The sequence below is a fragment of the Nylanderia fulva genome, unplaced genomic scaffold (assembly GCF_048542155.1).
Source record: "Nylanderia fulva isolate GAGA-0341 unplaced genomic scaffold, ASM4854215v1 Scaffold3, whole genome shotgun sequence".
NCBI lineage: Eukaryota > Metazoa > Arthropoda > Insecta > Hymenoptera > Formicidae > Nylanderia > Nylanderia fulva.
The window spans coordinates 601,089-624,749 of NW_028190368.1; the positions used below are offsets into that span (position 1 = coordinate 601,089).

Sequence of the window (23,661 nt, forward strand, 5' to 3'; positions counted from 1 at the left end):
CAGAGTTCATATGAGATATCTCATGAGAGTGTCATAATCTTATCTCAAAAATAACTGACTCAACATCATATGCATTATCAATAACACTCAAAAAATACGACATATATAGAAGACAGTTACATGCTTGAAGAAAATCTTTTATCAAGTTAGTCTCACTTAACTCACTTGCGGCAAACTTGGACACGTGGCAAAATAATAATAAAAAATTAACCATTATCAACTTCTTTCCCGACAACCGAGAGCGCACAATCGAAGAGCAAACAATTCTATTCCGACCCGATAGTCGGTGTGCAAGTTATCGGGTTCATCTCCCCGTGCGCAAGTCTGGAGGGAAAATCGATAAGCCCGAAAGGCGCATAAGTTCCTTCGAGTGAGTCGCCACAGAGGTAGTGAGTACACGACGTCGACCAGAACGATTGACGTGAAGACATCCTTGATGTGAGACGCGAGCCTCGGTTTTGTTTATCGTGGTCCTCGCGCGAGCACAATCCCTTATCCCTCCATCCGAGGAGCGGAGGAGTCGCAAGGTGGAACCGGAAGAAAGTGGTGTCCGGGAAAGTGATGAGGCCCTGCTTCATACCTATCGTCGTCGTCCTGATCCTGATCGAGGCACCCGATCGTAGCGATAGCATCTCCTACAACACGTACGTATACCTCGTGGTATATCAGTTCTGGCCCCGTTTTCATTTCCTCGCAACTTATTCACGACAACAAACACGATTCGCTCGATCGCTCCGTTCTATTCATATGCATATACTATACATGTAATGAGGCGACGAATGATATTTAGGTCAACCGTGAAGGACTGTGTGTCTCTCGATGAAAACTGTCACGCTGATGGCACGTTTCGCGAACTTTCGGGAATAAACGAAAACCTTGTCCATGGTTTATCACTGAAGATACTTGTTGAAGAAATTATTTTTTTTTAGAGAAGATATAAATTATTTTCTGATTTATTCGTGTGTGTAAAAAATAATTTATAACTCGCAAATGTATAATACATATTTGTCATTTCTTACCGAAGGACGTGGAATGAGATTGATTTCATCAGACTGTCATGTTCAATCAGATTATTATTGCCCGCAAATTACTTTCTGATTCGCGTTTTGTTTCATGATACGAGGTCTCAAAATAAATTATAGTCATATATTATTCTTAATGTAATATAAATAACATTATGCAATTACTTCACGATATATGTAATTAAATCGATGATGAGATAAGAAATAGAATAATGATATATTAATAAACGTAATTTTCGACAAACGTACAAATATTCTTCCGAATGATATCCCAGCAAACACCGATATATAATTGTTACATTGCTATAATAAAACGGAATATAACAGGTAATATAACGTGTACGTTACATGTAACATCCATGTTAGTTGTAATTTCCTACTCATAGATATAACATTTTAATAGAACATATATTACATTGTAGTTATATTGTAATTATATACCAAATAGCACATTGATGTATTGATAAGTCAGTGCTATCTTGGGATATAATGACAATATAACTATACGTTACATGTAACATGCTTGATTATATAACATTTATATACTGTGTTTGCTGGGATATCTAGCAAAGTAACATTGCACAATGTTATGTTGAAAATATTAGATAATTAAGAGAAGATAATATAAAATAATGCAGAAATTTTTTAATTACAAACAACATGATAATATGAAATATAATAATATTATTACATATGATTATTATTATATTTAATTTTGTTTTCATATATGACAGGGTGAAGACATGGACTCAAAAGCTGAGCTTCGAGCTGACGCAGTTGGGCAAATTCGTGACAAAGGTAGATAGATTTCAAGAGAGCTACAAGACGGCGGATATTAAACCACGTGACGGAGCCAGCCTGGTCCGCGAAATCGCCAAGGACATCAAAACTATGATGGAATCCAAGATTTCAGCCATCAAGGTGCGATCTTCTTTAAATCATCATTCGCTGAGCTATTTAACGTTCGTTTAACGCGTTCGAAATCTTTCATCATTATCGAATGTTGAAATTACAGTCACAAATTGTTAATTGCTTTCGATCTTTCAGAGAATAATGGACGTAGCTGAGCAGTCGGCGTTATCGTCTACGAACGAGACACCGCCGGAATCTTATCAATTCATCAACGTGAAAAATAACAGCATCGATCTCAATTACAGTCCACACTTCGGCGGTGACGTGAATCTCAACATGTCGGCAGTGCATGTACCCACAAACGTGTACGAGCGGGCGCCAGATGTTATCCGGGCGATCAAATGGTCCGAGCAGCTAGATCGCATCTTCATCAACAATTACGAGCAAGACCCGTCGTTGTCCTGGCAGTACTTTGGTAGCGCGACCGGTTTTATGCGTCAGTATCCCGCCATAAGTTGGTATACGGAACCATCGATGCCGGATTTGTTCGACTGTAGAGCTAGGAGCTGGTATATCGAAGCGGCCACCAGTCCCAAGGACATTCTTATCCTGATGGACACCTCCGGCAGCATGACGGGTATACGGAAAGAAATTGCCAGACACGTCATCAACAATATTCTCGACACTCTCGGCAACAATGACTTTGTCAACATTATCACGTTCTCCAATGGAACCAAAGGGGTAAAAATCGATCCGAGAGAATTTATTCGATCGAGGAATCCATGTCGGTTTAAGTAAATAGAATACTCGAGGAAAATCAATTATTTATATAAGTTGTTGAAGATTAAGAGAGAAAGATATAAAAATATACCGCAAAATTTTGATAAAATAAGGATTTAATAATATTTAATATAATGAATAAAAATTTGATGAGATAATGGGTTTAATGTGGAAAAATTTTAAGATATAAAATTAATGCGTGTCTGTAAGAGAAGTTGAATGAATTAGATCAATTTAAATAAACAGAGAGTTTGACATTTCACGTAATTGCAAATCTAAAAAAGCTAGAATTTAAGTTGCGCATTTTAGATGTGCGAACGATGCAAAATTACAAGAATAATTTCTGAGCACGTCGTTTTTATGAAATATATTATAATTAGATGAAATTATTAATTAACTGATAAATTTGCAGGTAGTGCCGTGCTTCAGCGACACTCTGGTTCAGGCGAACCTGGCGAACGTGCGCGAACTGAAACGAGCCATCTCGGGTCTTGATACGGAGAATATGGCCAACTTTTCCCTGGCCTTGACTACCGCCTTCGAAATACTCGAATCATTTCGCACCGAGCGAGAGGGTGCCAAGTGTAATCAGGCGATCATGCTGATCACCGATGGAGTGCCCTACAACTTTGAAGAGATCTTCGAGGTGTATAATTGGAGGAAAGACAATCCGGGCGAACCACCCAAGGACATGCCCGTCAGAGTATTCACATATCTAATCGGCCGAGAGGTTGCGGACGTGCGAGATGTGCAGTGGATGGCTTGTGCGAACAGAGGATATTATGTGCATTTGTGCACCCCGGCAGAAGTGAGAGAAGAGGTGAGTCACACGAAGGATCGTCTTTGGAATTCGGTAAAAACATATAACAGTTTACATATCCGAAAGAAGTTCAGAGAATATTGTGCTATTAAGGTATTTTTTACGACGTGCAACGATGCAAAATTACAAGAATTTGAGTAGCAAAGACTAGTAGAACATTGGAGAAAATTTCGTGAGATTACACACATACTTTTCGAATTCTTTCAGGTACTGAAATACGTGCCAGTAATGGCGAGACCTCTGGTGCTGGGCCGCACTGATCATCCGACCATCTGGACACCCGTTTACGCCGACGTAAAGGATCCGAAAATGACCGATTGGCTGTGGGAACAACACGAGAGCGAGGAGCAGAAGGATCGCTACCTGAACAAGCTGTACTGCAAGCAGGAGGAGCAGGATCGGCGATTCGTGATGAAGCAGAGGCGACGGTACGATCAGACAAGCGGGCTGCAGAAGTACAAGCTGATGACTTCGGTCAGCATGCCGGCGTTCGATCAACGCGAGAACGCGGTAAGGTTTCCGACCGTTTCTTTTTGATATCATATCAGCGAAAGTCTAAGTTGCGTTGATGAAAAAAGTAGGCGACAATCGTACGTTCATACGTTGTCGATAATGGATCGAGCATAAAGGATCAAGTTCGAGTTGTTGTTCCGTCGAAGCGATAAATGGCCTCTCTTCGGCAATCATTATTAAACGTCATTCGCTCTCTTTTCTTTTTCCTGGCTCCGCTCTTTGCATTTTCATTATACGGATCACATTCCTATCGCGACATTTCCATTAATACTTATATCGAAATATAAAAATACGACAGATAAAAGTCTCCATCTCGCGAATCGCATTTCCTTAAGGTATATATATTCATCCCGCACTTGCTTCGGTTTTAAGTCCCACTTTGTCCACAGAACATCACAAGGCAGGTGCTGGTGAACGAAGCGTACTGGGTGACAGAGACAAGAGAGGTTGGCAGCTAAAACAAAAAACTCAAGCAACATTGCTCTATGATGCATATAGTATATCCTGTATATCTTTATCTTTTGTTTACGCGCGATCAACGATCTACAATCTCATCTTTCAACTTCATTTTCGAATCTCAATTTATTATTCGTTAAATTTGTCAGACTTTGAGAATCGCGTCGCGTTTTATTTCAAAATGTTCTTATTCTTCTACTTTAACGAGAAAATTTTTAATCCATTTTATATTTATGGCAACAAGAAGTATATATAAAAGATGTTGAACGAGATCGTAGAACGCGCATAGATCTCTTTTAGGTCCACATTCGACTCTCTGGTATCTTGTGTTAATCTAATATTAGTTATTGGGATTATTTCAAGTCATTAGGTAGGTTTAGGTACGTTAGTCTACCCTGTGTCCTGTCGAGACGAGTAGAAAAAAAGGCAAAGTTCTGCCCGCCTGTTGGATTGCGTACGACGAAAAAAAAAGAATCCTCGTAAAGATTGATTCGTAGAGATCGTTTCTGCAGTGATTATAATTATATATTTCTATAATACGAGAAAAAGATATTAAATCGAAGGAGCAAGTAAATATAAGTCTCTGAAAAGAGATTCAAAATTCTTGTGATTTAATTCGGTACCTTTGTCTCGTTTTTATGAAAAAATTAAACTCAATTATGACACAAGAGAATAACGTAATGACTTATTTTACACAATAGACGATATAATTAATGGTTCCAGTCACTTGCTCCTTCCATCGCGAGTAACAGCAGACACGCACGTACACGAATACGAATTTGACAGTTTATTGAGTGCTAGATTTTGTTAGTCAGAGTCATTCGTAGATCTAATTCAAGCGATGACCTCTCCGTCTCTTCGAGAAAGATTATCGTAATTAATCTCGCATATATTTTCGGTCACAAAATATTTTTGGGATCAAGGAAAAATGTTTTCTTTTTACACATATTTAAATTCAATATCCATGATAAAATATGTCAAATTTGTTTATCGAATAAAAAATAGAAAGAAAGAGAGAAAGGAAGGTCGTCACTTCGAAAGAACAGAGCTAATTGTTACTTGAACTAACATTTAGGATAGCCTAGTCCGATGTTGTTAATTGGTCATAGAAAGAATTTGTTGTTTAATTACTATAGTTTTTATTGTGTATCGTTATTATTATCACACATTGAGACAGTAGTTGAACTAGTTATTGCGTTTAATCGCAAAAAACTTACACTCTTTTATTGCTCGTCCCTCTCGCGCGCAATTTTATACATTTTAGAAATAAAAATACAAATAAAATTTCAATATTTACGCGACATTTTATAATATCGATTCATTATTCAATATTATTTCTGCATGAAGCAAATATTCTAATTTTTAAAAAAATATTTCACTAAATCATTACTTTATTAAAACAATATTTTAATAAAGCAATCATTTATTACTCACTATAATTACTGTAACATTTATAAAATAATACAAAAATATTATCAACATCTTAATAATTCAGACAAACATTTTCTCGTTCGATATTCACTTTTCTCAAAAGAACATACATCTTTTGCCATCGATGAAAAATTATCTCATGTTCATTATTGTTATACATACACGCGAGGGGGTGATCATTTTTTTACACATGGTTTCTTGATATACTAAAGCGTGTTTCTGTAGACGAACTCATTGTGATAGAACGTTGTTGGAGAAGGTAGATACGCTTCTGGTTATGCGATCTTGGTGATGATGATAATTCGTAATTTATTTCGACATATCGACGTTGTCATGACATGATAGCGGTGTCACGCAACGCGACAGGTTCTTTTTTAATAAACGCATTGATAATTGTCTGCGCAGACGATGATCGCCAATCTCCTCGGCGTTGCTGGCACGGATGTTCCGATCGAAGAGATCCAGAAGCTAATGATGCCACACATGGTGAGCAAATTGAGCTCGATTTTTATCCTCTTACAGAAGATTTGTTATTTTTCTTCGTCGTGATCGCTGGGAATCAAGTGATTAATGAATTGCGAAAGGAGAGGATCGGACAATCCAGAATTTATTTAAAAGCCGAAGTATGGAAATCTATACGAAGATAATTTGATGATTATAAAATTAAAATTAAGACTAAAAATTAAAATTGATAGTATAGTTATAAATTATAAATTAAAGTACAAGAAATAATTAAAATACATAATTTCTGTTATATTACCAATGCTGCCTTAATTTTTCTACCGCGTTTGAGATACACCGTCGTTGATACAAAAATTAAATTCATTAGAGATTAAGATGTTCTGTAAATAGAGATGTCACACGATGTGCTCATATACAATGTGATACTAAAATGATAAATGAGATACTTGAATGAGAGGTCAAGTGCCTCTTTGGGCACCGAATGCGACGGCTCTATTAAGAAGAGTGGCATAAAAACGCTATTAATATCTGTCATAGAGCCGACGCCACGGTGCATCAATAATTGACGATGCATGTGAATGTAAATCGCAATGATACAATTTCTTTCCTTTTCTTTTTTTCATCACTCTGGGGAGCAGCTCGGTGTCAACGGCTACGCTTTCATCGTGACCAACAATGGTTTCATCCTGATTCATCCCGATCTTCGGCCAGTGGTAATATGCTTCTTTAATTATACCGTCATAATTAGAATTCCTTTGTATAGTTATATATATATATATATATATGGAAAGTAATGCGTCGCATTTTTTTGTGACGCGACTATACATCGCAGAGCGATGGGACCGGTTGGGGAGGAAGGGGGGTACCCTTAGCTTTCCAACGGTAGGTCGCTCAATTGTTTCCATGCGCTTGGAGGGTTAGGACGGCTTATTCTGTGAACCTCTGCTTAGTGGTCGCGTCGAACTTGTGATGGAGAGAACGATAGAGCAACGCTATGCGATAAAGTTTTGCGTGAAGCTGGACAAGACGCCGCTGGAAACTTTTGAAATGCTCAAGAAAGTTTTCGGGGACGATTGCCTTTCCAAATCGCAGTCAAACAGATGGCACAAGATGTTTAGAGAAGGTCGGAAGGAGGTCGCCGACGAGGCCCGCGCAGGACGCCCGTCAACATCGCGAACGGACGACAATGTGACTCGTGTGCGCCAATTATTGAATTCAGACCGTCGAATGAATGTTCGCTTAATGTCGGAATTATTGAACTTGCCGAAAACGATTGTTCACGAGATTGTTATATATATATATATAATACGCATTTTAATTTTGAAATTTGATATTTATATTATATTAAATTATATTATATTTCCTAACAGCATACATATCCAAACATCCTCGGGATGTCCTCTGAACGTCTTTCGGATATGAATGCTGTTAGGAAATATGATATATTTAATGTAACATAAATATGTCATTTCCAAGATTTAAATGAGTATTGCATATACATATATATAAGAGGACATCCAGTGGATGTTTGATGTCCTCTGGATGTTTTCTGATATAATTATTATATAATATAATTAATCTGACAATTTTTCTTGCTTTACGCATTATCGACATTGAGTTGTTGACGTTAATGAAACAAAAACAAAGAGATGGTAAAGCTAAAATGATAAAAAAACAGTTCCAGGGTATCTTAAAGCCGGCGTACAACAGCGTCGATATGGCGGAGGTCGAGTTGATGGACAACGATAAAGGCCCTAGGGAATTCGACGAAGGAATCATTATGGTAAATAATAAATGAGAAATCGCTACGTAAACGCCTTGCGGGCGAAATTCTTTCGACGTAGAAATAAAAAAAAAGTAATTTCTGTAAATTATTGAAGTCGCGTAGAGAACACATTAGTGACACGCAAGCTCGAAGCTTGAGCAACACCGTCGTTAGACGTTTCACGTGTCGCTGGCAATTAATATAAGTTCATTATAAATCAGTCCATTGCATTTTCCGCAGCTTCGCAACGACGTGGTGAATCAAACGAACGGTAGCGTGACGCTTCATACAAAGTATCATTATGACGATATGGTGAGTATATAACATTATACAACGATTATTTAATAATAAATATACATTCACTAACGACTTCTTGCAGTTGCAATTAAAGAACTCTTCTAGTATTTTTATTATTTTTGCAGAAAGTTATATACAATTTAAATCTTTTTAAGCTTTTAATTTTTTTAATACTATATCGTTTTAAATTATTATTTATTTTTTATTTTAAAAAGGCTCTTAAATTTAAAGTTGCGAAAAATAATTATTACATAGTGTGATATTAACAAAAGTATTTTTTTTTTCGTGTGTTTAATTCTTTATAAAAAAAATAAAAATAATTAAATTAAATCTTTTTTACTAGACTATCGATTCATATTATTTCATTGTACTGATTGATATCGTATTGTTCTAGAAACGCGTTGGCAGAGTGAAGAGAAAATACGATTACATGGGAATCACAGATACACCATTTACGGTGGTGGTCAGTTTGCCCGAGTACAATCACACCGGAAGTTATCGCGTGGATGCTATCGAGGAAATACGTCGATCTCACGCTAAAGGTACGCATTTTAAATCTGACAAGTGCATGCAGCGACGAAAGCTTCCAATAATAAAAGATTTCCAATTTTATTAAAAAAAAAATTAAAATTAAATCGATCGAACACGCAATTTTGGAGATATTAAACATGAATGATCCGAAATTATTTTGCGCAAAATATCGAATAAAAATTTTAGCAAAATTTAATTGTCATAAAATATACACATATTTATTATAGGTATATAATTCGAGAAATACATTGTGAATGCATTTTAGTCGAAATTTTATTTTAAAATTGAATGGAGATAATGAAAGATTTGACACATGGCTAAAGTGGAAAATGACGTATACGATCATAGAAAATTGGCGAAAAAGTTTAACGTATTCAATAATATGCAAAGTTGTGGAAAACTTCGCAAAAAGTTGTAACACATAGTGAGAGATAAGTTTTTTTTTTCAAAATATAATCTCGTTTTATGTATGTAAAATGTATACGTATACTTATACGATCAAACCGCAAAGTTTTATTTATTTGTACACGATTCGGAATCGGAGAGACAAAGTTCGCGAGCAAAGTTTTCGTCGAATCGATTGGAGAATTCAACATCTTGCCAAACACTTCTCTCATAACTAAACTTCTGACAGAAAAACACTTATCGTGCGAAAGACGATCTACCGTGTCGACTTTAACAAGCAAAGTTTCATCTCGTAAATTATGTAACTTTTGTACGCTGAAAAATTTTTCGACACTTCTATCATACGTTTTTTAAATTTAATTAAATTAAATTAGTATTACAAAAATAATCTGCGACTTACATTTTATCATATTTTAATTTCCATGAATTTAATTTTTCAAGCTATAGATGATAATTCTATTTGGCGATAATGGAAGAGCATATATAATAAATAATTGGCGCAAAATTCTTCGGCTCATTGCATTTGAAAGTCAAAGTGACTCAAAGTATTTTGACTCTCGGTTCGATGTTAAAAATATTGATCTTAATCAGTCGAGGCTTTCGTCGCTGATCTGCCGCTCAATCCTTTATGTTAAAGTTGAATGAATTGAACTATTGTAGGGAAAAACGTGACAGATTACTTCGCGGGTAGTAAATGGCGGGTGCACCCCCATTGGATGTACTGCAAGTAAGTTAGAGAAGGGAATAAAGATTACGGGAACAAGCGAAGGAATATATATATGCGATTAGAAAGAACGGGGACGCGACACTACCGGAACCAATTATGCTAATCTTTCGTTGCAAACGCTTAGGTACCACTACGAGGGTGAACACAGATTCAACTCCTCGGAGATGCAGCTCCTACACTTTTTGGAGCGTACCCGCCAACCAGGCTGGAAATGGATCGACATGAAGCAGCGATCCCAGCCGCCGGAATACTCCGCTGCAGGCTCTAGTCACAGCTCTCACAGTACGTTACGATCAATACTTATTTTTTATTTTTATATCTTTATATATACAGTGTCCCAAAATTCACGAATCATCTATTTATGGGAGATCCTCAGGTTATTTGGATTTGAAGATAATATTTCCTCAGCAAAAATCTCAAAGCACCAATGATTTTCGAATTATAAAGCGAATATATTAAAAATAAAGTGTTTTTCGCGAACTAAGCCTTGTGGAAATAAAATATTAACAAAACGACATTCTTCAATTAATTTCAAGTAGAGTTTATTTTAATAGAATTTTAATTTAAGGCTTATAGTTACAAAGATACATAATGTCAAAAATTGGGAACATACAAAAAATAATGGAACATCCTGTATACATTTATTTCAATTTTTGCGCGGTATAGAAGCTTAAAATTAATTTATATTATTCAATTTGACAGGTAATTCCTACAAGGCCGACAAGAACTCATACTATTGCGACAGGAATTTGCTGCTCTCTTTGGTGTATGATGCTAAGGTAACCGAATGGTTTGCCCAGCAAACCGCAGCAAATCCCAGCGAGGGATCAGGGTGAGCATAATCTCGATTTATTAAACAGCATTAAAAGAGCGCTCTACACAGCATGGCCAGGCTACTCAAAAAAACAATGAACGAATTTTTCCTTTCCCCGTTATATTCGCGTATAAACGAGCGTGCGATTAGTCGGTCGAATTTTCCAAAAAGATTAGCCGCGCGTTTCATAATATTTTAGCTTTTTTATATTTGTATTGGAATAAACGTCATTTTATTGCTAAGATATTATTTGTCAAAAAAATAAAAATTAGATCAATTAGAAACTGTAATAAAAATTTAACAAAACTAAGGTTTTATAAGTTATATAAGTATAAATCCTTCAAGCATATTGCAAAAAGGTTTAGAATTAAACGCAGTAGCTTAATTATCATATTTATATATTTATTGTTATCTGTTATATATAGAGACTGATGCATCGAGAAATTTTTATAGAAAAAAAGGTCGATCGACTAGTCGTTGCTCGGCGCGTCTTTAGGACGGAGAGACGTCATTCTTTCGCTACCATTATTTCCTTGTCAGAATTAAAAAAACTCACACTGCGCTCACATTTTTACACACGAATTTTACTCCGTCCCGTGTTTTACTTTGTTTTTCTATTTTGTGCACAATTTTTCACTCTTTCTCTCTATTTATCTGTCTTGTTTCTCTTATTTTTATGAGGATAGAAAATGCACCTGTTCCTTTTGACTAATGTACTTACCGTACTTTGACGCCATGCAGACCTTTAGCTAGGCTGATGAATCAGATGACCAGGTAACGCCATCACAGCGCACCTTACATTCTTAGAAAGTAACAACTTAATTCTCGATCGTATACTATAATACGAAGCACCGGCTCTTCTTCTATCTTATTCCTATCTTTCTTCTCTCTCTTCTTAGCTCTCTCTCGCTCTTTCCATCTCAAAGGCCGTTTCGAAAACTTTCTCTCTTTCTCACTTCATTTTATTTTTCATTTTACAAAAAATGAATTCTCTGTCTACTATATATTTGCGTTGAAGTAAAGAGAATTTTGTCTTGAGTATCGTAGAAAAGTTGCCAGAATTTTTGATTATTTTTCACGAGTCTTATTTTCTGAAATGTTAATTCGTAATCTTTTTTTGTAGTAAGTTATATATATTTTGTAATCTCATATTTTATCGATATTATGTAATATCTTGGCTTTCTTTTTCACTTTCTTTCCCTTATTTTGTTTCTTTCTCTTCTTGTCTTTCGACACTCGGAGATCGGCGCAAATTAGCTTGTAAGCTGCTGTAGGGCGAACGTCATCTTTTAGGAAAGGAAGCCTGAAGAGGAGGAACGCTTTTTGCGAGCAACCCTGCGAAAGCAAGAGGACTTTCCTGACGTGATTAATTGATAGCTGTAACAGTGTTTTTGAAAATATCCGTCAGCTCGTTTGCGCCATTTCACAAAAGTATGAGAGAGAAGTTATATCTTCTCTTTAATCGTATAAATTTTTAATGTACACATATACACAGATAAAAGAATCTTCTCAGTATTCGATAAAAATTTAAAAATTAATAGAAAATAATAAAGCGAGAGATGTGTAAAATTAAATTTTATTTTTTTAATAATTGATTAGTGATGGGATTTTTAATATAAATTTAATATAATTTAAATTTCGGATAAGAGATATTATTCAGACAAATAGCGCAAAGGAGTTACAGGCTTGCGTACAATTTTGAGAGGCTTGTATGCATTATATTAGATCAAGTTATATATATATATATATATATAAGCTCCTGTAAAAGAGCGCGAGTAAATACCAGCTCGAGTCGATCGAGCGACCCGATTCAGCGTTTCTGAGGTGTTTTTTCTCGCAGGAAGGAATTCCAACAACGTTTCGCGGTAACTCTGGTATTCGTGGCCACGCACAGCGGGCTGACCAGGTGGCAGGATTTTCTATTGGACGACGACTTGTCGCTGCCGGATGATCACTTTAGCAAATTGTATCCACGAGCTATCGATGAAGTCTGGTATAAACGGGCAGTCGAGCAATATTACGCGAGTAAGGACAGCTTCGTTTTCTCCGTCCCGATTGACAACTTTGGTGCTGACAACACTACCCTGGTCACTGTCAGTCGTGCAATATTTATCGGTAAATGGAAATTCAAATTTTCTTTAAGATAAGAGAGCAAAATGTCAAAATCTAATTTCTTAAAATGCTAAAATTTTTTAAACAATGAGCTTTATTGTTGTTCACTCTATTCAATTCTCTGAAAAATTATCTAGACTCCAAGATAAACGAGGTATCCCAGACAATACCATGTCCAAAATTGGTGCATAAGACATAATTAAGAAATCTTATGACATGATATCCCAAAAACATTTTAAAAACCTCTTATGCATCAATTTTGGACATGGAACTACCTAGCAAATTTCTGTAAATATTAAACTGAATATTAATAATTTATATAAAATCTACGTTATATTTTTAAGAGTTATATATAGATTTCTCTTTTCAACTGCTTAAATGAGTCAAGATTAAAATTAAAGAAATAAATAACTTTTAAGTAAATTATACGTTTGTGAAAACTTTAATAGGAATAATATGTTGATATGTCGACGATGTGGAAGAGATTTTGAATTATAGCCTCAACTTATTTGTAATAACTAGTAATATGTATATATATATATATACATATATGTTTGACAAAAGAAGACTCAAGATGTTTTTGTATAAAGAAAAAAAATCTCCAGAAGGCAAGGCGCCGGTCGCAGTGGTCGGCTTCCAGTTCCAACACACTGCCCTGCAAGCGCTTTTCCAGAACATAACGTTCAACTGCGAGGGACTCGGTAACTGTTACAAGCATTGCGCCGATGATACCTGGGCGTGTTATCTGATTGACAATAACGGCTACGTAATCGCCGCCGAGAACGAAACTGATGCCGGTAGATTCTTCGGGGAAGTCAAGGGTCCGATAATGCACAGCATGGTCAAGGAGGGTGTCTTCGAGAAGATAAGGGTCTTTGACTATCAAGCAGTGTGCTTCAAGCACATAAATAAGACTGCCAACGCTGGCAGTACTTTATTCACGGTAAAAATTTCGTTTTGTAATCAATAAATTATATTAAATTAAACCTTTGAAAATTTTTAGAGAAGAGAAAATCGGACAAATAATCTCTTTCCATATTTAGTATCCTATTTAAAGAATTAAAAAAAAGTCTTGCTTGATGAACAGCGCATGTATGCATGTAAAAATATTCCTTTTCTGAATTGAAGAAATATCCCAAGTAGCAAACTGACGTCATTAGACATCAAAGTGACGTACGCTTGCTACCAATCATATTCATGATTGGAAAACAACACTTTGGCAAATGTTTCTGCAATTGTAATCCAAGTTTCATCCGCACTAAAATTTTCGTGTTGCAGCCGTGGAACCATCTTCAGAAGGCAATGGCGTGGATGGTCAGTCAAGCTGCTTGGGCCTGGGCAAAGACAGGCGTAATGGAGCCTGATTACGCGGGAGCGTACGGCTACACCAGTGACGAAGAGAGCGTTGCTCATAACACTTGTTTTCCGTACGACACGGTGGACGACAGCTTCCTGATTAATCGTACTCGTTTAGAAGTGTGCGATCAAGAGGTAAACTTGAATTCAGATGTTACTATTTGCACACTATATTATAGTTTATCTATTAATACTGTTGCCTATTCCAGATAGCAAACATTATTAAACGTCAAAATGACGTCAGTTTGCTACTTGGAATGTTTAATTCCTGCGGAATATTAATATATTGTCCATGTGGTCATACAAAATATGTCTGAATTTGATGATTAATCATCAAACCCTTAACAGTATACATATCTGAAAGACGTTCAGAGGATATCCTCTGAATATCATTTAAACGTTTTTCAAATATGTTGTGCGCTATTAGGATTAAAACAATTTTGAATAGAGTTTGTTACGACATGGCAAAGTCTTGGCTAATTTCCTTTGTTCTTCAACGTTTACGTATATCATTGATTCACGAATTTTTGCAGATGTTTCTATATTTGCGCAATACCTCGTTTAACACGTATGACGTGGACGCGGACGAGCAGTGTATACGACCGTACGTGGTGCAGCCAGTGGGTGCGAGCAATTTGCTGCTGGTAGTGGTGAACACCGGCTGCGGCGACATGACGTTCCCGCCGATGAGCATCACACCCGAGGAGGTGGTGTACGAGAGCTCGCTGGTTTGCCAGAAGGCGTTTGCGGGTCTCAAGCGGAAGCGACCGCAGTCCTGCATACGTACGCATTCTCGTGAAAGCGAAATCGAGGATCAGTGCGGCCTAGCGACGAACGCTAGATCGAGTCTGCGTCTCCTGGTGACGATGTTCTTGCTGATGTACATGCTGGCCGGAAGGAGCGCCGTCTTTCTTTAAGATCGAAGCTGAATTCATAGCCAACAATGATGGTGTCAAATATTAGTCGACAGTTGTATTCACGATACGCCGTGAATCGAACTCTTTCACTGTCGTGATTGTGAAATCCGAACGAAACCTCGCCTGACGAGTATGTGGACATTTGTACATTTCATCGTCTGTTTTCGACAATCAGGATTGCTACACGTATAAATTCGATTTTCTAATTCTTCGTCGATCTTTTCAGTCAGTGGTTCCTTTTTAGCGATGCAAGATTTCCCATTATATATTTATATGTTTTGCTTAAAAAAACTTATGTAAACAGAGAGAAATATTGAAAGTAAACTAATTATTTTTCTCTCTCTTTTTTTATGATATTTTTTTACTTTAGTAAATATTTCCACGTACATATTTAAAAATATTAATTTAAAAATAAAATAAAATTGTATTAATTAATTTTAAAAAATTATTTAAAATATTATAGGTTTTTATTATTATACTTTAAAAATATACGAGAGAAATACTTTGTTATACGAATAATATAATAGCGAAACTAAGCATATTACGAGTGAACTATGTAGCAATCCTGATTATAGACGCTCCGAGATATTCTATATGCTCTCTACCTCTCGTCACTGCGAGCAGCAGGCTGTAAATTCTCTTATGCGGACGCAGTCGAGTTACTCTAAACGAATTTAACGTGCTATCCGATCCTGCCCGGTGCGCCCAATTTCTACGCGAGTAATGCGATCAATCAAACGTGGCGAACGCAATCCATATCAAAATGTGTGCTAAGATACAAAATTGTTCTCCATCATCTCATCTATCAAGATTAGATTGATCAGAATTAGATACGTTTAGCGTAGCATCTTTTGCTAAGATACTTTCGATTATGACGTAGAGAAAAGTCGGTGTATTATAATTCGAAAGATTTTTATCGGTGGTACTTTTTGATACGTTATTAAACAAAAAATCAATGAAAGCAATCGTTAGAAATTCATCTTTTTTAAAATTTATCATTCAATTTCGCCGCGAATAAAATCCTGTCAATTCTTTTTGAACAATCTAGCCACTCTTCTTTTGATTATATCGCGCTCGAATCGACAGATCTGACCATTTCGATTCGCTCGGGAATGCCTTGGAGGATCAAATTATGCAGATTATATGCAGATACTTGTTCCCAAAGGCATTCCAAAAAGCGCCAAGTACATATATAGATAGGACAATCGAACGAAAAGTGCGAAGTAATATAATTCCGCGTGTTCTGGAAATGGGGAGAAAAAGAGTCTAGAGGCGGTGTAAAAATGTTATCGTAACTCGTCGAAATACTCGTAGACTTTTCTAGCTGTCGCAGGAGCAGGGTCGCATAATAAAAATCACACACGGCGCATGTTCACGAATACATTACGATAGATACATTCGCATACGCGCGCTTTGTACATTAAATAATAAAAATAATTGACGACGCCGGAAGGAACGACGCGTCATGTTCGACATTTATAGAAGATAAAAAAGTTAATTTTGTATATTACTGTATTATATATACGAGATGTATATGTAAAGAAGTGTGTGCCTTTGGACACGCGTTAAGTCAGGAAAAGAAGAAAAAAGAGAAAAAAAGAAATACAAAATCTCTTGTTGTGTATGTTTATCGAAAATAAATCACCGAATATTCTGTACATACATATATATATATATATATATATATATATATATGTATGTATGTAAATGTATATATATATATATACATATATATAAAAACTAAACTTCGATTCTCGGATAGTGATCTCGTTGCGAGAGGAAAGAACGAGTTCAGTTCGAAGAACGGAGGATGTTGTTTGTATTACATAGAGTTTATTACAATTTGCTATGTACAATGGCTTGCCTATGTAAAACGAGACCGTTTTTCGTATCAAAATGACAACTTTTCAAGAGAAGATCAGATTTTTATTACTTAATTCAATTATATCTCCAGCTTTCTTCTACTTCCAGCAGATTCTCTTTGCATCCTTTGCACATATCCTGATACTTTCTTCTCCTACTAACATTATTGATTCACTTTTATGTAAATTCTTTCAAGTCGTAAAAAATTTATTTTACGATCTGCGAAAATTAAAGTCATCTTTTTATTATTCTGTCATCTTCCTCTATTTATTTTATTTTGAAATCCAAACAATTAATGTACGCGGTTCTATATGTAATGAATTGTTTAATGAATCATTTAGATATATTATACTCATTATTTATATTATACATAAATTATACTCATTTTTTATCAAAAAAAGTAAGATACAAAAAACTATATAAAAAATTGGAAAGAGTTGCATATTATAAAATATTTTTTTAAAATAATGATGCGGACATTATTATATAGTTGCGTTCTGACAAATGCTGGAAGAATACATACATACTTATATCTCTCTAAAAGGAATAATAAACTTTAATACTTTCGACTAATCAAATGCCTTTTTTTTAGATGTAGATATGATAGTTCCATGATAAACTTTTATCTTTATCTTTATCTTTTATTCAGGATTTAATTTAAGAATAATAAATTAGAATAAATAAATTTTTAAAATATATTTAAAATGGCAAATTATTGTATAATTAGAACGTATAACAAAGTGATCATATAGCACATAATAAGCATATTTGCACGTAAATAGATTTGAATTTAGCGCGAACTTTTCTCTATATCGTCATGTAGATCACGTGATTAAATTAGTTTCGTAATAGATGTCGCACTAAAACTAATCCCCAATCTCTTCGAGAGGGGGAGTGCTTCCCTTCTGATAAAATCGTTCGAGAGTGCATTCGGGTGCAAATTGAAGCAATTGCAAGAAGGAATTTTTAGTCATGGTGTAACGATTCCTCTGTTTAATTTTACCAAACGTGTTTCACTGATTTTAATTTGTGAAGGGAGCCATGCAGCAGCCTAAGAAACGTGTCTGTTACTATTATGACAGTAAGCATTATTGAGAAAATTGAAGAGAAAATCTATGAAAAAATATACTTTGAGGATTTGGTTATAAAATGTTCACATAGCTTGCTCTTTTGTACTCTTCTTCATATAATGTCTTAGATTTAGCTTGACATTTGATTGATTCATTAATTTGCTTTATCACTCTTTATAAATGTTACAAAAGACAATGATTTAATACAGTATATACTAAAATTTGCATCTTTGTGTTCGATAATTACGATTTTCACAGTTAAGCCGGTAGATTTTTAGCTTTTTGCTTCGCGCGACCGTAGTGTCAGCCATGATTTTAACATACACGTTATTATTACATTATCGAGTCCTCATTTCTGTACTATCACGTCTTAATAATCATAATTCATCAATTGACTATGATTATATATAATTATCATATAATTTTAAATTTCCCCAATAAATCTTATATAAAGTAGCGATTTTATCGAAAATTGAGATGTACTAGAAGAAGGTGATATATATAAACATTTTTACAATTTTCTAAATTTTCAATTTTACACTTTTTCAAATTTTTAAAACAATTAAATACTATATTTTAAAATTATATTTAAAATAATTTCTTATTAACTATTATTTTATAGCAAAGAAAATTCAGTTCATCATTATGAGTGAAAATTTAATCATAAGAAATATATATACTTTATTGATTTTACGAAATGATTGAATAACAGACTGATGTGTTACTTCTCGATATAATTTTGCTCTCTGAAAATATTTTTTTATGTGAATCGATAGTTCACAAACAATGAAAATTTATAGTTTTTATAAACAGTTGCAAAAAATTCTCAAGTATACTCCAGTGTACCATAGTTTTCTGTTAACACCCATCTTTTAATGCATTACATTATGTGCTTTTTAAATGTTGTGTCAATTTCTTTATATATTAACATGCAACATGTATTATTTTATTTCTCTAGGTGATATTGGAAATTATTATTATGGCCAAGGACATCCTATGAAACCACATCGTATAAAGATGACACACAACCTACTCTTAAATTATGGCCTTTATAGAAAGATGGAAATATATGTAAGAACATTTTATTATTATTTTTTATTTGTATGAAAAAGCATAATTTCTTACAAATATATTTAATTGTATATATTTAATAATATATTTAATTGTTAAACATAAATATTTTTATCATATATTTTATTATCTAGCGGCCTCATAAAGCTACGCAAGAAGAAATGACAAAGTTTCATAGCGACGATTATATCCGATTTCTGAGATCAATACGTCCAGATAACATGACGGAATATAACAAACAAATGCAGAGATGTAAGACATTCTTGCTGAAAGTATTTTGTTATTAATATCAACACATTCTCATATTTTCTTTTTGTTACAGTTAATGTAGGAGAAGATTGTCCTGTTTTTGATGGTTTGTACGAGTTTTGTCAATTATCGGCTGGTGGGTCTGTAGCTGCTGCTGTGAAACTCAACAAACAAGCTTCAGAAATCTGTATCAATTGGGGCGGTGGCTTGCATCACGCGAAAAAGAGCGAAGCGTCAGGTTTCTGTTATGTAAACGACATTGTACTCGGAATTTTGGAACTGCTAAAATATCATCAGAGAGTTTTGTATATTGACATCGATGTTCATCATGGAGATGGTGTAGAGGAAGCTTTTTATACAACTGATAGAGTAATGACTGTTTCATTTCATAAATATGGCGAATATTTCCCTGGAACTGGAGATCTTCGTGATATTGGAGCAGGGAAGGTAAATTTGTCAAAACATTTTATTACTTTTTATATTTCTAATTACAGCATAATTATTAGTTATAAATGATTTTTTCTTCTTTTATTATTAACAGGGAAAGTATTATGCAGTTAATATACCTTTGAGAGATGGTATGGATGATGAAAGCTACGAGTCAATATTTGTTCCCATTATTACAAAAGTAATGGAGACTTTTCAACCTTCTGCTGTCGTCTTGCAATGTGGTGCCGACTCATTAACTGGTAAGATTTGTTAAAATAAGAAGATATGATAAAATGATTACTATAAAGATGTCTTTTAACTTAAATGTTAATCTATGCAGGTGACCGATTGGGATGTTTTAATTTGACTGTGAGAGGTCATGGTAAATGTGTAGATTTTGTAAAAAAATATAATTTACCCTTCTTGATGGTAGGAGGTGGGGGCTACACAATCAGAAATGTCTCCAGATGTTGGACATATGAAACATCTGTAGCTCTGGGATCTGAAATCGCAAATGAACTTCCATATAACGATTATTTCGAATACTTTGGTCCTGACTTTAAATTGCACATTAGTCCTTCAAATATGACAAATCAAAATACTCCCGAATATCTTGAGAAGATTAAGTAAGTCGTATTTATAAGTTAGTATTTCTGATTAGTTTGTGTATAAATATTAATTATATATTTAATTGTAGGACAAGATTATTTGAAAGCCTAAGAATGCTACCACATGCACCTGGCGTGCAAGTTCAGGCAATTCCAGAGGATGGTGCTATTGTCGATGATTTTGAACCGGAAGAAAAGATGAATCTTGATGACAGACTATCTCAACATGATTTAGACAAAAGGATACAACATGAAAATGAATACAGTGACAGCGAAGATGAAGGAGAAGGTGGACGAAGAGATAACAGATCATATAAAGTAAAAAATCTTTAATAATTTTTTAAAAGTATCTTGTATATAATAAATTAATTAATTTTCATATTATACATATGACATGATGAATAACATTGCGAATTCTTATACCTTATTTATTTCTTTTTTTTTTAATAAAGGGAATTAAAAAGCGACCTCGTTTAGAAAAAGGCCAGAGCCAGGATGTGAATATGCATATCATGAATATTAATATAAAAAAAGATGATGTAAAATTGGAATCAAAAGGTATTATTATAAATTACACACACACGCTCACATATATATATTATATTGTGTTATTAAAACTATAATAATTATATAAACGTTTTTTATTTAGGAAATGATAAAGACGAAAAAGCAAATCTCCATAATGAGGAAATAAAGAAAGACAGTGGGGCTAATCTCTGATAAATGATTCAGGATCAGCACATTTGTAAAAGTACAAAAACCTTTATTAAAAAAATTAGATATATATATATAATCTTAAATAATGTAAGTGAAGGAACATTGATGCATTTTTTATTAGGATCGTAATCATGCTGTCTATACTGAAGTATTTTCAGAGGGTAGCATCATGTGTGCAATGTGTCTATTTAGTTTTGACGAAGACAGGTATAAAAGAATTCTATGTATTTCAGCGACAAGTAACTCTTGTCACTGATGTACATGTATGTCTTCACAACTGTAAGAGAGAAAGTAAAGAGAAGTTATTATATATAATCCGTAATAAACCAATGTAATCTATAGAATGAAATTATAATCTTGAAAATTTTGTATATTACTGTATTTATACTTTTTGTATTTATGCAAAGATGTGTCTTTAAAAACACAATTGATATAAAAATGATTCTTACATAAAGATAATAAAAAAGTAAATAAATAAAAAATCTTATGCATTTATTGAATAAATCATTGAAATAATGCTAGGAAACTGTTAGGAAAGAAAATATTTTTGACTACAAGATCAAAAAATGTGTTTTTTCCATTATATAGATTTTATTACAACGTGCTATATACAATGATTTGCCTATATATAAAACAAAGACTTTTAATCAAAATTCAAGAGAACATTGTTATCACTTTAATTGTGTCTCCAACTTATTAATTACTTCCAACAAAGTTTTCATCTGTATATCCTTATGCAATCTTTCCTCTAACTTTTCCAGTGCTACTCCACCTTGCATAAACTCTGGTAAGTTGTAGACAGTTCCATTTTGTAGTCTATGATCGGTCACGCGATCCTGATTGTAGTTATATGTTCTGATCTTCTCGTTTCTAAATTTCATTCCCATCTGTTTCTGTCGCAACTCACTTATAAACGATGTCTGTTTGTTTAATTGTTGCTCATACAACAGACTCCTCAGTTTAGTCATTGCCATCTCCCTGTTCTTGATTTGCGATCTATGCACTTGACATGCTACAAACAGCCCACTCGGCAAATGGGTGATTCTCACCGCGGAATCCGTAGTGTTCACATGCTGACCGCCTGCACCAGACGCTCTTTTTGTTTCTATCCTTAGATCCTTTTCATTAATTGTGATTTGTACTGCTGACGGTGCTGGTAAAATCGCCACCGAAGCGGTACTAGTGTGTACTCTGCCTAATTTTTCTGTGGCTGGTATCCTCTGTACACGATGTACACCGCCCTCGTATTGGAATTTCTGGGTTTGATCACCAGACATCATAACACTGACATGTCTGATGCCATCGTTATCATTTGTCTCCATATTGATCATTTCATAAGTTAAGCCTAAGTACTTGGCGTAACCCAAATACATATCATGCAGATTTCTAACAAATAACATTGCTTCCTGACCACCAACACCAGCTGTTATCTCGACGATGATACTATCGTAAGATTCCTTACATATGTTGATCAATATATTGTTTAATAATCTCTCATCGAGTTTGCTCAACTGTTCCTTGTACAATATTTCTTCCTCTTCCGCTAACTTTTTCATCTCTATATCCTGTTTTGCTGTGAAAAAAGAAATTTATCTCATTATCTACAATAGATGAAATAAAACAATATCATTTGAATAAGCGAATTCTCTATTCACCTAGATCCTGCAAACTCTGAAGATTTTCTAAAAGATGCATTCTTTGGTTCAACAAGCCATCAAAAGTATTTAAACTGATAAATTCGAAGAATTTATTATTCTTCCAGGATTTGTTCTTATATTCATTCGTAACATAATCTAAGCATCTTTTAATTTTATCGTTCAAAATGTTTGGATTCACGTGCGAATTGCACAAGTTTCTCACAGATTTCAGGTTAATTAATGACGAGACATGTAATTCACGAATCTTTGTGAGATTTAAAAGTTTCATATATCGCCAATAATTATCGAGTCCACATCTTCGAATTAGCAGGGACATCCTGCAAGTTTATGTCATCTAATCATACAAATATAAAAATTTCGGCTACATATCCAGCCGCCGAAAATCATTTGACAACTTTTGTAGTCTGCTATTAGCAGTCAAGGATGTTTCCAGAAACGTTTCATAGACCAATCAGGACAAAAAGAGTAAAGATTTTTTCATTCCTATTGGTTAAACACAAGGTTAGTTATTAGATTAGATCATTTTTTAATTAAAATTGAGATTTTTCCGGCTAACATAACGCTAATTTTTGTTTTTTAATTAAAAAAAAAAATTAAGAACCAACAAACGTTGTAATTAGGCCAACAATCGTCAACAAACGATTAAAAAAAAATTTTAAAAGTCGAAGTTGATCGGCTAAATTCCCGGAGCGCTATTAGTGGACATTTTCTATTTTTTGTCTATTGGTGCATATAT

General features: G+C 34.4%; 3 protein-coding genes across 10 annotated transcripts; 2 read left to right on the forward strand and 1 right to left on the reverse strand.

Moving 5' to 3' along the window:
* Positions 1 to 162: 162 nt before the first annotated feature.
* stj (voltage-dependent calcium channel subunit straightjacket) lies at positions 163 to 17,176 on the forward strand. Of its 7 annotated transcripts, none has more exons than XM_029310416.2 (19): positions 163 to 644; positions 1,757 to 1,943; positions 2,070 to 2,615; positions 3,067 to 3,474; positions 3,682 to 3,984; positions 4,377 to 4,433; positions 6,280 to 6,360; positions 6,975 to 7,049; positions 8,015 to 8,119; positions 8,342 to 8,413; positions 8,793 to 8,940; positions 9,995 to 10,061; positions 10,186 to 10,343; positions 10,764 to 10,893; positions 11,617 to 11,649; positions 12,716 to 12,990; positions 13,578 to 13,930; positions 14,266 to 14,478; positions 14,877 to 17,176. In XM_029310416.2, exons 1-19 carry the CDS (start codon positions 562 to 564, stop codon positions 15,258 to 15,260), a joined length of 3,678 nt encoding a protein of 1,225 aa, XP_029166249.1. In that variant the 5' UTR covers positions 163 to 561; the 3' UTR covers positions 15,261 to 17,176. The 7 variants fall into 7 exon arrangements, with proteins under 7 accessions (XP_029166249.1, XP_029166338.1, XP_029166415.1 ...); XM_029310505.2 differs by having other exon boundaries at positions 13,593 to 13,930; XM_029310582.2 differs by having other exon boundaries at positions 10,010 to 10,061.
* Positions 17,177 to 18,005: 829 nt separating this feature from the next.
* LOC114937573 (histone deacetylase HDAC1) lies at positions 18,006 to 21,749 on the forward strand. 2 transcript variants are annotated; one of them, XM_085484298.1, is made up of 10 exons: positions 18,006 to 18,204; positions 19,152 to 19,264; positions 19,399 to 19,516; positions 19,587 to 19,960; positions 20,055 to 20,202; positions 20,283 to 20,568; positions 20,640 to 20,868; positions 21,003 to 21,108; positions 21,200 to 21,301; positions 21,389 to 21,749. In XM_085484298.1, exons 1-9 carry the CDS (start codon positions 18,165 to 18,167, stop codon positions 21,268 to 21,270), a joined length of 1,485 nt encoding a protein of 494 aa, XP_085340424.1. In that variant the 5' UTR covers positions 18,006 to 18,164; the 3' UTR covers positions 21,271 to 21,301; positions 21,389 to 21,749. The 2 variants fall into 2 exon arrangements, with proteins under 2 accessions (XP_085340424.1, XP_029166948.2); XM_029311115.2 differs by having other exon boundaries at positions 21,200 to 21,749.
* An 85-nt stretch (positions 21,750 to 21,834) lies between these two features.
* On the reverse strand, positions 21,835 to 23,613 carry mRF1 (mitochondrial translation release factor 1). Its single transcript, XM_029311236.2, has 2 exons — positions 22,923 to 23,613; positions 21,835 to 22,840 (listed from the first exon to the last, which is right to left on the reverse strand). The coding sequence occupies exons 1-2, from the start codon at positions 23,239 to 23,241 to the stop codon at positions 21,939 to 21,941; spliced, it is 1,221 nt and encodes a 406-aa protein (XP_029167069.2). The 5' UTR covers positions 23,242 to 23,613; the 3' UTR covers positions 21,835 to 21,938.
* Between the last annotated feature and the right edge of the window lie 48 nt (positions 23,614 to 23,661).